The following is a 15,258-nucleotide window of genomic DNA, read 5'->3' as shown; positions in this document are numbered from 1 at the left end:
CGAGACCTGGAAGCCATGGCACCAGGAGCAGCAGCACGCTGCCTCCAGCTCCCGGCTTTGGCCTTTGCAAGCCCTCATACCAAGAACTTCCATACCTCGGAAGCAACTCCTTTTGTTGTGGCTCAGTTTTCAGACAAGTCTATGCCCTGCTCCGTTTCACCACACCACTCTAGCAGTGCTTCAGCAGCTTCAAAAAGCAGGTGAGGTCAAATGGCTTCTTTTGTCAGTAGATAGCCCCACATTATCCAGGATTCAGGCAAACACCAAGGTGAAAAACCTAGCCAAGAGGCGGTTTCATTTACCAGGACTAACAGCATCAGAAGGAATAGAGCTGAGCAGCGAGAGAAAATCCCATTCATAAACAGTAACTTGAAGAGACCTTCGACACACAGAAGAAACAACGGAAGAATATTTCAGTTGCAAGGGCCGGGAAATAACGTCTTATAAAATGCTTTGGTAAAGCAAAGCAAACTGCCTCCAAAGAATGGCTGCCTCCAACCATTTCTTAGCGCGTTTCGGCCATCCTGCAGGCGCAGAGCCAGCCACCTGACATTAGACCACAAGAAGCCCAGGTCCAAAGCACACCCTCCTGATTTCGCCAGCTCCATGAAACCTGGGGAGCTGCTGCTATGGAGCCTTCAAGGCCTTCCTTCTCGTTGCTCTCACAGGAGGTGCCGCACGGCAGAGCTGCAGAGTTTATCGTTCACAGGACTGCTTTCAGATCTCATTCAAAAATTGCAACATTACCAAAAATAATATTCCAAGTTAGGAGACAATTTGCAATCTAGCATGCCGATCACAACAGCCTCTGTTATAGTAACTACTCGGTATTTATTTAAACATACAGATATTTGTAGTTCTGCTCGTGTTTCCCCAATAAGAAAGTGATTTTAGATACTACAACACATTTTAAGTAAGTTTTGCAGTAATTCAAGGTACTGATTGCATCCATCTTAGGAAAACAGAGGCCAGTTCAGCATACCAAATCTGAGGCACGCTAGGCTGTCAGGGACAACCATTGGAAAAAGTAAGGTAAGAAAGAAACTGGTGAAATCTGAAACCACTCCTGCTAGGAATTTCTAAGTGCCATGTAAAGAAGGTGAAACCAGCTGACTATTTTGCCTCCCAAGTCACTGAAATGATTAATTTTCAAGTTACCTTTCTGTTCACTTAGTAACTTTGTGATCACCACTCAAATTTGTTCATGTCTGTGTAAGAATCAACTATTTCTGTCCTAGGGAAAATAATTATTCTTTTTGACTCCCTATAATGTCAGGGGTTGCTTCTCCAATTTCACCTCTTTTTAACTCTCCTGAACACAGCCCCAGCACTGCTTTGGATGCTCTGCAGCAAGGAAGACCCTCCCCTATATAATCTAAAGCTTCCCGGCCCCTGCTTCCCCTCAGAACGGGATTTCTCGCAACTACAATCTTCATTTTTCAAAAGAGCAACACTGAGAACTGGCCAACCCCGTTTAGTTATGACAAAACTTGCCAAAGGGGGAGAGGAGAAGAGGTCCTGGTACCGTTCGTCTCCCTTCTGCACATGGGGCAGGGTAACACTGCTTGGAGGTACAGAAAACTGCCAGTGCCTACATTACACCCCCTTTTTTTGGTTGGTGTTCAGAGCTTTACTAGCTAGGAATAGTTCACAGTGGAAGAGAGGTGCTCTGAAAACATCCCGTACCATTTTAACATTTAAAATTCCTAAAATGAGCCACTATCACACAACCTCCATCACCTACCAATTTCATTCTCTCAAACGTTTCTTTGCACCGAGCAAATGGGTCAGGAGAAGCAGGAGCTCCAACTTACAGGCAGAAGACTCCCCTCCAAATACTTGGGAACGCCACTGGAGGCAGCAGAGCTCTCAGGTCCCGTCTGTGCCTCAGCTGCAGCAACTCCTCTCTAGTTTCAGGACCTGTGCGCTCCGGTTACTTCTCCGCAACCCACCAGTCCTGTCACTGCACAGTACCCAACAGCCCTTAGTGAAGAGACTCCTAAGATCAATTCTTCTTCATTCTCGGCACAGACAGCGTGACACCGCCTGTCTCTCAGAGCAGAACGCCTCCGCACCAAATGCCCGCAGCACACAGGACTGAACTCGGCTCGTTGCCGGCTGGCACCTCAGGTAAGGGTCTGAAACACACGCAGCTCTTACCCCGGGCCTTCTCGGCACCAAATTAAGATCGCAGGGCAAGGGGGGGCATAAAGACACACATGTTTTGGTTAGCGAGCCAAGGCAGCTCATCTTTAGGTTTTCACATAAAAACCTGGTTTTGCAAAGCAGAACACGGACTGGAGTTTCAGGGTAAGTATTAGACGTGACCCTATCGCAGACACAGGAGAGACAAGCTCTGGTCACCCAGGTCACTGTTTGCTGCAAGCCCAGCCTAGAAAAAACATCTTTTCACAACTTCTCATTGGAAGAATATCTTAACTGATGGTTAAATTCACAAGTTTAACTCTTCTTCCGTAAGCCCAAACAGCATTCACTCACAGTAAGCGTACAGAAGCGCCACTTGGTCCTTCTTATGCTAGAGCTACTGAGAAGCAGGTTAGTTTTAATGCTGCTGCTGTGTACAGTAAGCAAGTTTTTTTCTTCCTGTCAAGTTATTTCTGTTTTTGTAAGGCACTCAGACTGAAACTTCGTGGTCAGGTGCTTCTTTAAATACAGAGCAGACTTTTGACAGGCAACAATAGTCAACAGAATAAATCTACATAACATATATGTATATATATAATATACCTAAGATGTGTCCAAGAGAACGTAAGTCTAAACTGTTTTAATACATCTTTATGTAAACAAGATACTCCAGTAGAGGATTCGTTTAATCCCGCACAGTTGACACATTGTGACTTTTTTTTTTTTTTTTTTTAAATCAATGCTGTCCTTTGTCCTCTACCTCCATCCATTTCCAGGCACCACAATTGTTCACTATTTACCTTGATATCACACACAGAGTCCTTCCTTCTCTCCCCAGGTTTTTTGTTTTTTCTCCCTTCACAACTTGGAACAGTTTAAATGCAAGAAAAAACAGGTTATTCACTGGCCGCATTTGGGCCAGCAGGCAAGGCAGCACAAACAACAGGTGGTTTGCAGAACAACAGAGCTGTCTCTAATGAGATGACATCCGCACTACTGCATTTCAGGGTTTTTTTCCTGAATATATATACTTCAGCTATCCGAGAGCATTGTCCCGTAGACCTGTCATCACTCAGTAACTGGAGTGCATCTTCCAGTTTTGTTTCATCCCAAAGCAATCCCATTCTCACACGCCAAGGCAGGTCTTCAAAGCGAACCAGGAGATCCCCCTCCATCACACATCTCCAATCTGAGCTCTCCTGTAGGTGCACCCATTGAAGACTAACTCATTTCCAAAGACAGACTGCACCAGCTTGTCTTCTAAAATACATGATATTAGTGAATACAAACAAGATCAAAACCGGACTTCAGTGCAATATTGTCAGGCGGTCAACTACACAGATATAATTTTCATTTTATATGGAAAAAAGTATTTCTCTACAATACTTCAAAAAAAACCACAACACACACACCTTAGGAAATGAGCTCAAACTACGTACGGTTCACTGCCCTTTTCAGATGAATTCAATATCGAAGATATAGAAATGCTCTCTCATCAAGAAGAAAATCAAGATGATTATATAGAAATGACTCATTAATCTTTAAGCATAATATCCATGAAAAATACTAGCAGACAGGCTCTTAAGGTCCATTAACAAAGCAAGAGCACTGCAGCCTTCTGTTAATGCCAGAATTCGAAGCAAAGCAGCATCTTCTCCTGTTAGAAGTGTCAAACGGAGATGCTATACGATCACTTAAAGCTGTACGCTATGCCTAGAATCAAGTGATAATAGTCAATGCTAAGGAAAAAAAAAAGCCCACGCTACCTTTCTATTCATTACCTGCTGCTCCTGCTTTAATCCATCTCTGGGTTTGAGCTTTTTGGTCAACAATATTTCATGTATTTTTGACAGGAACACTTGCTACACTTTTTGCTGCACAAGGATGAAAAGACTACACACGAAGAAAGGGAAGCATAAAAAGCAAAGGGATCATGGTGCCACCCCATTTCTAAAAGCATTCTCACCTAACTAAAAGAACACTACCCTGACATAAAAAGGCACTGTTCCTGAGAAATGCTCAACAGGCTGGGATATTTCAGTACAGAACTGAACCACAACAAGATACCTTCCATGCAACAGCTTAATGAAAAGGGAACAGATTTAATCAAACAATCTGCAGCTCTCATACCGTAAGCAAAACAAGAGGCTATGTGCTGCTGTTCAGTAGCATAGCAGTCATTTTAGGAATGCCATTATAGGTGTATTTAAAAAACACTACCGAGTGGAACAGCTGAAACACGGCTGTTTCAATCAAGAATTCCCATTGACTCGTAGTGCCCTCTGCTCTTCCAGACCACCAAACCTGCCTTCAGTGCCAGTCAGCCCCTCGCTCTGTCCTCCTGGCCCCTTCCTACTCAGCATTGCTGGAAAAGTCACAAGGAAAAAAGCTAAGAGGTTACAGAGCGTGCTATCATCGCGACGGATTCTTCATGGCACGCTGCTGGAACTAGAAGAATTACTCATGATCCTCCAGCTTTACAGCACAGAGCTGAGATGACACAGCATGATCCATGTTCATTTTGAAAAATCTCACATTCCTCCCCCTCCTTCCAAAAGCACATCGCAGAGCCAGCGCAGCTCACCAAAATGTTTCATGTACTGCAAGCTCATTCTGGATCTCAGGAAAGAACCAGATCTGAAAGAGGTCATCTAATCAACAAATTTCCCCAATTTGTATCAGAAATATTAACTAAGGCACTGCTACAAAAAAAAAAAAAGACTTTAGTTCACAACTAAATACATGTACTCACTGAAGGGAACACAAATTGAAAAATTCAACTAAATAGCCTAGCCAACGATGCCAACTTTGATATGGCAAAAAAAATAATGTTTTGGAGGAGTTGGTGGTGGCCAGGTGTTTGTTGGTTTGATTTTAGAGGAGGGTAAGCCAGCTTTTTGCTCTGGAGCCGTCCAACTCAGGAGCAACTATCTGAGCTTCAGAACCTTTGCAGGACCGGAGGCGCCCACCCTCTCGCATGCCCTCACGGCGCACGCCGTGCCCCTCCGCACGCCGCCAGCCCGCAGCATGGGGCCAGGGCCTTGTGGGGCTGCTGCCAGCTGCAGGACGCCAGGCCCTGTCCCCAGCCTGGGGCTGAAGGAACCGAGTCCGGGCTCAACGGATGCAGATGTTCCTGCAAACGTGTTTTGTTTTTTTTTTTTAAATTAAAAAAATCCACCAGCTCTACCACTAACACGCTACGAACACCGGCACTAATGCATTATTCCCACTTACAAACCCAGCACAGCAACGTCAGCTCAGGCACACTGCAGACCTTTGTTTGCAGTTAAGTTAGGCTCTTGACAACATCCATCTCACCAAGATTTGTACTCTTAAACGCTATTTCACACTTCCAAGAGTTTAAGAACATCCCAGAAACCAAAGCCAAATTAACGACTGTCTTCCACTTTCAAAAGCAAAACGCGGGAGCTCTGAAGACTGATTTTAACATTTAACATTTCCTACGCTGCTTTCCTGGAGGGTTCTCATAGGAGCCCGAGCAGAGAAACACAGTAACTGGGCAAGAAGTGAGACTGGCCTCTTAGTTTAAAAATAAATAAATAAATAATCATTTAGAAGAAAACAAGGCTCTGGCTGACTTACCTGGTATGAAGTAGTTTAAATTTCAGAGATACTTGTAAGTGCCAGATCGTACACCAAAAGAAACCCTAGTCTTTGAAACACTGCAGATTGAGTACACAGACCCATACAGCTTTATGGAGAACCACGGATTCTGATCTGCGCAAGAACCAAGTTTCATTACAAGAACGTACTCTTGGCACTCTACTAAAACCTTAACCCTAGAAGAACACGCTGTTATATTTAAGATGGATTACTACACAATCATTTTCCGACAACTCTAAAATTAACATGAAAAATGCAAAGGAAAAGATATTTTAATTACTCCCTCCTATACATTTTCAGTGGCGGTAAAAGCGTAAGTTATATATTAACTGGTACATTGTAAGAATAAGGTTTATGAAGGAAGAAAAGCTTCCAAGACTAAATCACAGGAATGAATTTCATGAATTTATTAAATAATAAGCTGCATTTAAAATTCAGAACAGCAACTGCCCTCTCCCTTTCGTGTTTTTGGTAGCCTACATCATTAAGTAAAGCCAGGAACACAGGCATCCAAAATATTGGAAGAGAAGAAGAGAATCACTGGCTGGAGACATCCAGAATCTTCTCAAAGCGCCCTTACACGTGCACTGCTCTCCCCTCTAAAAGCACTCATCTTCCAGAAGACATCAAGCTGCCTTTGAAAGTCACACAGTACAGAAATGACTTTTTTCCCCCACTAGATTGCAACTAGCTGAAGTATGAAAATACTGTAGGAGTCAGCATTAAGTTTTGTCTTGTCCATAACAGGCTCGGAACATCACTCCTGCACCACTGCTGCAAATCACTGTTCCTTCTGGCAAGCTTTTTCAACAAACTGCGCAAGGATGAACATTGTACAAGTGTCAGCAGCCTTAATTACCTTTTCCATTGTTGCACTAAGTAAGATTCAGCGTTTTAAACCGTATTAGCTAGCTTTTCCTGAAGGTTAAAAATAAACACCCATTCTGAAGACATGACAGAAGTATTCTGTGCCTATTCTTAGTTATACCACAAAGCCAGGCTGCAAGGCCCAGAACTTCCACCGTAAATATCAACAGAAATTAGAAGACGCACATGGAAAACCAGAATACAAGCAGCATAAATGGGAAGGAGGCAGCCAATGAAGATTTCACTGGGCAGAAATCGATTTCACAAAGCACCTTGCTTTTTGCAGATCTCACTACAAGAATACAACTAGGGAGATCCAACTTAACTGTTTGATTACACATTTTAAGCTTCTATTTTTAAAATAAAAGCGACCTTTGCACTGAGGATGAGTTAAGCCTCTTAGCGCAAACATATCTGCTTTTGTCTAGTTTATCCTGTAGTCTTAAGGGCTTACATCTTTGAACGTGTCCAAGATCAAATAAAGAACCAAATAAAAAGATGAAAAAATAAATTGCTACTGTGTCTATGAACAACAGATGTTGGTTTCCATCCAAATTCTTTGGCATCTCCACCACAGTGTGGGGGAACAACCTGCTTCAGATGAAAAAGCAAGGTTTTACTTTATGAACTCCAATAGGAACAGGACTGGTTGAAATAGTTTCATTAACAATTAACATTGCAGCACAGGCTCTCCCTTCCCAGAAGGGCAGGTAGCTGGTGAAAGCGCATCTTCAAGTATTTAACTGACTTCCAAAACTACGGGTGAAAGTGACAGCCAAGCAGAGTTTGGTCTATCACATCGATCAAGAAGAAGTTCATTTCTGAACTGCCCTCCCATTTAAAATCACTTTCCTTCAAAAACGATCACCTTCTTGCTTGAACTTGAATTTTTACAAGAGACCTCAATTTCAGACCGTACCAAACTGTTTCTCTCTTTTAGAGCGAATCACTCTGAGTTTTACTGTCATTGAAAAAGGATATGGTACGTTACCATACACGAAACTCCTCAGTACAGCCCTTCTCCTTGCCATACCAGTTCCTGCATGAGCATGTTGACCCTAAGTCCCACACAAAGGCAGACAGCATGAAGCAGTCACTCAGGACAAGAAGAGCAGCATGTTTATACGTGCTTAATAGCACGTCTGAGCTTCACCCAATGCATTATTTCTCAAGAAAGGGAACGTGCTTTTTAAAGGATGCTGTCTACTGAAACCCACTTAGTGCTACCGTAAGCTAAGAGGGGCTACAATACTTCATTGCGTGCTTGCTACAAGGATGCCAACTGATACTCAAGTTTTCAGTAACGTGATTCCAGAATTTTGATTTCTTTCACCAATAAAGTTTTATCTGTCTTTGGCCTTACTTGTTCAATTCTGAGATAGAGGCTTAATTTAAAAAAAAAAAAAAGGCCTTTTTGCATGCATACACAGTGCACGCATCCTGCATTCAAAGACTTACATGATAAAGCAGTTAAACAGAAAGGAGAAGGTAAAAACTGCTGGGGGATTCTCAAACAGCATTGTGGATTTTGTTTTGTCCTCAAAAGGAACTAGACAATCGGGATTTGCCTATGTGCTTCTTAAACAAGTACATGACATGTGTTTCTTTCTCTTCTTAAATCCATTGTGTCTAACAGAGTAAGTGCAATTGTTGGTTTTAAGCTACCAGTCATTTATGCTGAAAGTCAGTCCAGTGAAAATAGACAAACTCCATGACAAAAAACAAACCAAGCACAGTACAACCGGTATTGGAAGACAGGAGGAGAGGTCTGCTTGGTACGTCACAGGCAGTGAAAGATGTGTTGAGACACATGAGCAGATTAAACATTGCCAGGAATGACAAAATTTGTATGGAGGAATTGCTGATGTGAGAGGATTGGCTGCTTATCTCCAATAAACAAGCACAGAACGTATGCTCCTGAATTAGTTACCAGTAACACACTGTGCAGCCCACCTAGATGCCGTCCAGTCCTTCAGTACTACATTCTGCCTGTTTTCTTCTCTTCCAAGCAATTCTTGGCTGGTAGATTCACTAAGTTTGTATGGTATTTACAGCATATGTGGAGAGAAAGACAGGCCTCTCCCGCTTACCTCAGCCTTCTTTCCCTTTTACATCTATCCAAACAGCAACTTCCCTCTTGTTCCTGTAGCTGCCAACCTGCCTGCACACCTCACTAGCAACTTGTACCCTTCCAGTCGTACATACCTCCTTTTCCAGACAGGTCAGACCACTGAGTGCTTGCATGTGCAAAAAGCCAGACCTGTTAATATATAAAACTGATGATTTCTGGTATCTCCAAATTCATGTAAAAGCTTATCAATTTAAGATTATGCTATGCATTTGCTACGGGCATTCTTCTGGTTGTCTTCCTTGGCAGAAGTTAAAACACACACAAATGCACTTCCTATCACTTCAGGCAGCCTTCCTGAAGATCTCTGCCTCAAACCCAACAGCTTTCACAGTCGAGTTTCTCTTTCTCCCTGCAGCTCAGAAAATGAGATAACAAAGTTAGCCTCCCTGAGCCTGACCTTATGAACTTCCAGTTTTGAAGCACTACTTCAGTATCCTAAACGAACAGGTTATCTACGCATGCCAAGTACTCTTTGACAGACTCTTACAGCCCTGCACAAATTCCTATTCCAGCCTCTAGCATACCCCAATCTGGCATCAAAGCCTAAGGTCATCAAGCTCAACCTGTCAGGAGAATTTCAGGGAGACAGGAGAGGTTACCCAGACAGTACGTCATGAAGGCTGCTCCCACACATTGCTCCTTAGCTCTAGAGCACACGTTCAGAGTAGCAGGATCAGTGACAGACACGGAAGGCATCCCATTAATTCCTGTTTGCATCTCAGGTACCTCTCTTTCACTTTCTTTCTCCTGCCTACGTGGCACATAGTTTCAGGCTAAGGCTATCAATCTTTCCGCCTTCCCACAGTACGTAGACAAAGCTTCCAAAAGCATCTATCACTTCTAGTCACAAGAGGTGGCCACTCAATTATTTCTTAACACTTGTTCTCCCCATCACTTACCAGTATATCCCAAAAAAGCCTAATACCTCCCCAACATGGCTCGCAGCGATCGCTCTTCCCTCAGTAAGTCCCTTAGTGTTTTCTTCAAAGTCACAGTGGACACTAATCTAAAGCGATCACCTGCAGGCATTCCTCAAACAGTGAAGTTTCAAAGAGCAGTCACACACTATTAAGACTTTTGAGCTAGTTCTCAGACAGCTACATACGTCGTTCTGGACCCAGATTCAGGGAATCTATTTATAGTGCAGTCACAACTCACTCCTGAATTCAGCCTAGGACACAAACAGAAAAAACGCATGTAATTTCAGATTCAGCAGAATAAATGTAACTTACGTTCTCCCAGTCCCCAGACTTGTGACCAAATCATTTATGAAAGTCATTACAGAGTCTCACAAGAACGTTAAACAAAAGTTGTAATTCTATGACCCTGCCATAAATAATACTCCTCAAGCACTGAGGAAAGGCCGTGTCACTGTCGGCAGCCAGATATCAGTCACATGGGAACAGGGCAGCCCAGTTAATCAATAACTTCACATAAGACCACCATTGTTTTTTTCTGGGACTGAAGTAGCCATTTGCAACACAAATCCACAAGCAGACCACAAACCACAAGATGGGAGGTTTAACAAAATCAAGACCGGAGAAAAAAAAAAAAGAGCTAAATCTTGCTTTCCTTTTGAAAACTCTTTTTAGGCAGGGATTTGGGCACAAGCTCCATTTGCAGAGAAATCTAGATAGATCTTGCTGAAACCTCCCTCCCTCTTTTCTGAACTGCTGGCAAACAGCAAAAGCTTGGGTTAACTAGAGCAGGTGAGAAGACACTCCCCTTCTCCCCGTGCTTTTGTTTTAGCGCCCCTAATACAGGAAAACCCAAAGAAACCGGCTTAAGATCTTTCCCACTTAAATCAGGACACGCACTCAGCTACAGAGAAAACATCTGTGGATGCTAGAAGTTCACGCAGCTTCAAAAAAATCAACTGAGCAAATGCAAAGAAGGAAACGCTACAGAAGACCATTCCTGGTACGCCAACCCTTAGCGTGTCTCTGACGTGCACACTGTGGGGAAAGCAGAACTGCAAGTAATACCCTCGGCTTGTTTTCGCTCTCCTCCCCACCCATTCGGTACCCAGCACTTTTTTGCAGAAAAGGGTAGGCTGGCACACTTGGGAGGTACAGCGGTATCTGGCTGATGCACGGATGGGATGGAGCAAGCTCCAACAGCCCATTAATACCGACATCGTACTTCCCATCACGAATCACCATCTCTGCGTGATGCAGCCAACAAGAGCAACGCAGCCGAGGTGGCTTCGGAGGCCTTTGTGCTGAGCGGGAGTTGTTTAAGGCTCCCACCTCCTCCATCTTACTGTCCCCACCTTCCTAGGACAGTACCCCGTCCCCTCTTTAGGGGGGTGCCACCCCAATCCTTCGCAGAGCCACGCTGCAAACTCAGTGGCTAAGTAATCCCACTTAAAAAAGTGACACAGAGCTACGAGCAGTCAGGTAACAACAAGAACGACTGGGAGAAGAGCCACAGGTCTCAAATCATTTCAGACACTTTTCGCTGAAGACAGTTCCAAACACATCATCTTAGCCAATCATTTGTGCTACAGAAGGACCCCTTCATTTAGAAAAACACCATTATTTGTGTGACGTTTTCTAGAGACGTTCTTTTGCACCAAAACCAAAATCAGCATTGATTTAAAATACTTCAGGGCTACAGGTAAATGAACTCTGAAACATACAATTCATCTCTTAGATAACCCATGTAATTACTTCCCTCAGTTAGTTCCCTGCTAACCTTAAGAACTATCTGTGAGATTATGATTTACACTAATTAAACTACACAAAGAAAAAAGAGGATAAAGCAGACATTTGACAAAAAACAGTTGCTAATGCACGTATTTGGAAAGCAGACTTGCAAAATACTTTCACTTGCCAAGTTTGCTTACTCCTTTTCTAAATCAAAAGAGCCAATAAGATATCTAACTACAGCAGCGCTTGCAGAGAAACTGTATTTTATTTCTTTCACAAGCACATTTTCTAAGACATACGGAATCTGGACTATACTAGAACATTTTCCTGGCATAAATATGCTTATTAGGATACACTGGAGAAGGGCACCATAAATACCAGTAAAAAGTCTTGAGAACACATCTTCAGCTCGGAGAAGAATCACACTGTTGCTGTAAAGCTCTCTCTGCTTGAGTAAGAGACAGGGTGACAGCCTAACCATGTTAATTTATGTGGTGCCATGAAGCAGTTGTGTAATAGATCACAACTTCAGTTTAACTATTATAAGCATGCATTTATTAGATTGGCAGCCTGTTCCCACAGATTACTGACTTTTGGAAAAGTATTTTCACATTCTTTAAGGTCCAATTTGAAAATCAGCACACTAAAAGGAGAAAGAATTTCTAAAAGAGATGGGCACAGCATGTTGCAAGAACCAAAACATCCGTCTTCTTGGTCATTTACTGTATTTCAAATATGATTTAATCTTACAATGGGTACCACATAGTCCCATTTATTTCAGTCATTATCTACTAGAACTGGGAACGCAGATGCTCATTAGGACCTGGCACTTAGGGACATGGTTTAGTGGGTGATACTGGTAGGAGGGTGATGGTTGGACCAGATGATCTTGCGGCTCTCTTCCAACCTGAATAATTCTATATTTATTTAAAGCATAAGAATTTTCTTCAGCAGATCTGGAGTACAGCATTTGATAACAACCTGCAGCATTATGACGCAGATCTCCAACCAGAAGAGTCACTTTTAGTAATAAATCACCAGTATCCTTTCTAGCAGTGCAGTGGAAAGGTTTCTTCCTCAAACAAAAAAATGGCCTTCTTGTAAAATACTTGACACAAAACTTAAAGGAAAAACCCTCAACACAGGAAATTCATGGTTAACAGTGAGGTAACAGAGACTTGGTTCTCGCATCTAGCCACAACCAAGGATGGGGAAAACGGATGTGTTATGTCTTTAAAAAATAATAAGAAATTTAAAAAAAATAAAAACACTCTCCCCAAGGCAGACCAAGGTCTTTTGACAAACTCTAAGTTTCTGTAACTGAAATATGGTGGTTCCAAGTCACAGAAATATGAGTACTTCTGGCACCCTCTTCTAAGTGAACAGAAGGGAAAGATGTAATAACAACACAATGTAAAGTTGTAATAATAATGTGAGGGCCTAACAGCAAGTGACTCACAAAAGCCACTTATTTCTTCAGAAATCAGGCCACACTTTCAGTTGTGTAAATATATTGCTGATGGAAAGACCCAAGATTCACGGGTCTTGATAATTAACTTTCCTTATTTCCAAAAGATGCGGACAGACATCATCAGCAAGCACAACTGTTTTTCACAACTTTTCTTCCAAGTTTTACTGGGGGATCTAGGCAGGCCCATCTCTTCTTCCCTGGGATAACCAACAACAAGTTTTTATGTGGACTTGTCGCACACTGGAACAGGCTCCCCAGGGAAATTGTCACTGCACCAAGCCTGTAGGAGTTTAAGAAGCATTTGGACTGTGCACTTAGCCATATGGTCTGAATTTCTGGGTAGACCTCTGTGGTGCCAGGAGTTGGACTTGATGATCCTTATGGGTCCCTTCCAACTCAGGATATTTTATGATTCAATGGCCTTCATAATACGGGTCTAAGGCCCAGCAGTTCCCACAGAACTACTATACTGTTCAGGTCAAATATACTATTCCAGGATTCCTCGAGAGGATTCTAAAGCTCGGGCAAAAACCGTGTGTTCTGTAGAATGCTTTGAACACTCTAAACGTCAGCTGAACGTCTGTGTGTGAGATTTGGAGGCTGCATTTTAAGTGTGTCACCGTTTTTTCCTCTTGCCATAACCTCGTGGTGCAGCCGCCGTGACCAATGACAGGCCCTACGTGCCTCAGCGCTGAGGAACGAGGAGAGGGCCAGGAGCCAGCGCCAGGCAGCTCAGCTCGGCTCGGCTTTGCAGGAGGCTGCCTACCCGAGTCGCAACCACGAGGGCACAAAACTGGTGCGGGTTATAAAAAGCAGCAGGAAAAAACAGGGAGATGGTGAAAAAAAAAAAAGAAAAAAAAAAAAAGAAAAAACACCCACACCGCTGCTTCCTTCTGTCCGACCCACGGCTGGCGGCGGCTCGGGGCCGGGGCCTGGCGGCGGCGGGGGCCGAGGAGAAGCGAGGCAGGAGAAGCGAGGCGCGGCCCCTCGGAGCCGCCTCACGGGGGGCGGGCGGGCAACGGCCGGGGAAGGGGAGGGAAGGGGGAGGCGGAGCACGGCTCCCGCCCGCCTCCTCGGCCCGGCCCGGCCCGGCGGGGCGGTGAATCACGCTGCCGCCCGTCTCCTCCCCCCCCCTCCTCCATCTCAGCAGCGCCCTCAGCCTCTCTCCTCCATACAAAAGCAAAATGTCCGCCATCTTCAGCGGCCGCTGCCGCCGCCGGGCCGGCCGGGGCTGCGCCGCGCCGCCTCCCCGCGGCGGGCGGGCGGGCAGGGGGGTGCCGCGGCGGCGGGGAGGGGGGCGCCGTTACCTTGATGCAGTAGGGCGGCTCGTCGAAGGTGACCAGCATGTACCTGTCGCCGCGGCTGGCCGGGTCCCGGGCCCGCAGCTGCGGAGAGAGCGGAGAGAGGCGGCGTGAGCGGGCCGGGGGGGGGGGGGGGGGAGGGGGGCACGCGGGGGGGGCGGCGGCTGCCCCCGGCCCCGCACTCACCTTCATGAAGATCTCCACGGCGCCCTTGGCGATGTCCAGGTAGCTGGTGCCCAGATACGCCCGCTGGTTCATGGAGGCGGACGTGTCTATGAGGAAGAGGAGGATCGGCATGGTCCAGGCGGAGCGCCGGCCCGCCGGGCACCCTGCGGGGAGGAGGGGGCGGCTCGCTCCCCCGGCCGGCCGCCGCTCCGCTCGGCTGCGCCGCGCCCTGCCCTGCCCGGCCCGGCGCGGCCCTGCGCGGCTCGGCTGGGTCCGGCTGCGGCCGCTGCGGCTCGTTACTGAGCTGCTGCCTGTGTTCGCCCAGCCTCAACTTCTCTTCCCTGAGCTTCCACCAGCACCATGTGACCAGCGCGCACGCCATTGGCTGCCAATTATACCCGCATTTGCATATTCATGGCGGAGGGGAGCGGGGAGGCGGCGGGCTGACGGGGGGGGGGGGGGTGGAGGCGGGAGGCGCCGCCGAGAGCCTGCGCGCGCGCCCCGCCGCACCTGTCAGCGCGCCCCGCCCCGCCGCGGGGCTCCCCGCCCCTCGCCACAGGGGCAGCCCGCCCCTCACGGCCCCTCACGGCCCCCCGCGGCCCGGCCGCCCTGCGGCCGGGAGCTGCGAGGGGTCCCGGGGGCTGAGCGGGGCGGCCCCGCTCCCGGCCCTGAGGGGCTCTCCCGGCCACTCGGCTCCCGGCCTCGCCCCGCTGCTTTCCAGCCGGGCAGCGCCCGTGCCGCTGCTCCCCTCGCCGACCCGAGGGCCGCTGCGCCCACCCCTGCCCGCCCGCGGGGAACGTCCCGGCCCCACGGGGAAGGGCCGGAGGCGGCCGCACCCCGCACAAACACACGCAGGGCCGGGCCGCTGGGCAGGCCCCAGCCGTCCCCCTCCAGCCGTGAGGG

The 15,258-nt window shown here is 46.4% G+C and overlaps 1 protein-coding gene across 6 annotated transcripts in view; it reads right to left on the bottom strand.

Annotated features, from left to right (window-relative positions):
* LOC118245314 (integrator complex subunit 6-like) overlaps positions 1-14,665 on the bottom strand; it is a 37,958-nt gene extending 23,293 nt beyond the window's left edge. For 5 of the 6 annotated variants that reach the window (XR_004777831.2, XR_004777829.2, XR_004777830.2 and 2 more), the window contains exons 1-2: positions 14,377-14,665; positions 14,197-14,274 (exon numbers count right to left, since the gene is read on the bottom strand). Coding sequence is in view for 3 of the 6 variants with exons in the window: in XM_035541362.2 (XP_035397255.1) it covers positions 14,197-14,274; positions 14,377-14,487 (189 nt within the window). In the remaining 3 variants the exon portion in view is untranslated. The remainder of the gene's footprint in view (positions 1-14,196; positions 14,275-14,376) is intronic. The other variant, XM_050713435.1, reaches the window with a different exon arrangement.
* Positions 14,666-15,258: the final 593 nt, after the last annotated feature.

The sequence above is a fragment of the Cygnus atratus genome, chromosome 13, assembly GCF_013377495.2.
Source record: "Cygnus atratus isolate AKBS03 ecotype Queensland, Australia chromosome 13, CAtr_DNAZoo_HiC_assembly, whole genome shotgun sequence".
Taxonomy (NCBI): Eukaryota; Metazoa; Chordata; class Aves; order Anseriformes; family Anatidae; genus Cygnus; species Cygnus atratus.
The sequence above is the reverse complement of the archived record's forward strand: the minus strand, read 5'-3'. Positions and strand labels throughout refer to the sequence as shown.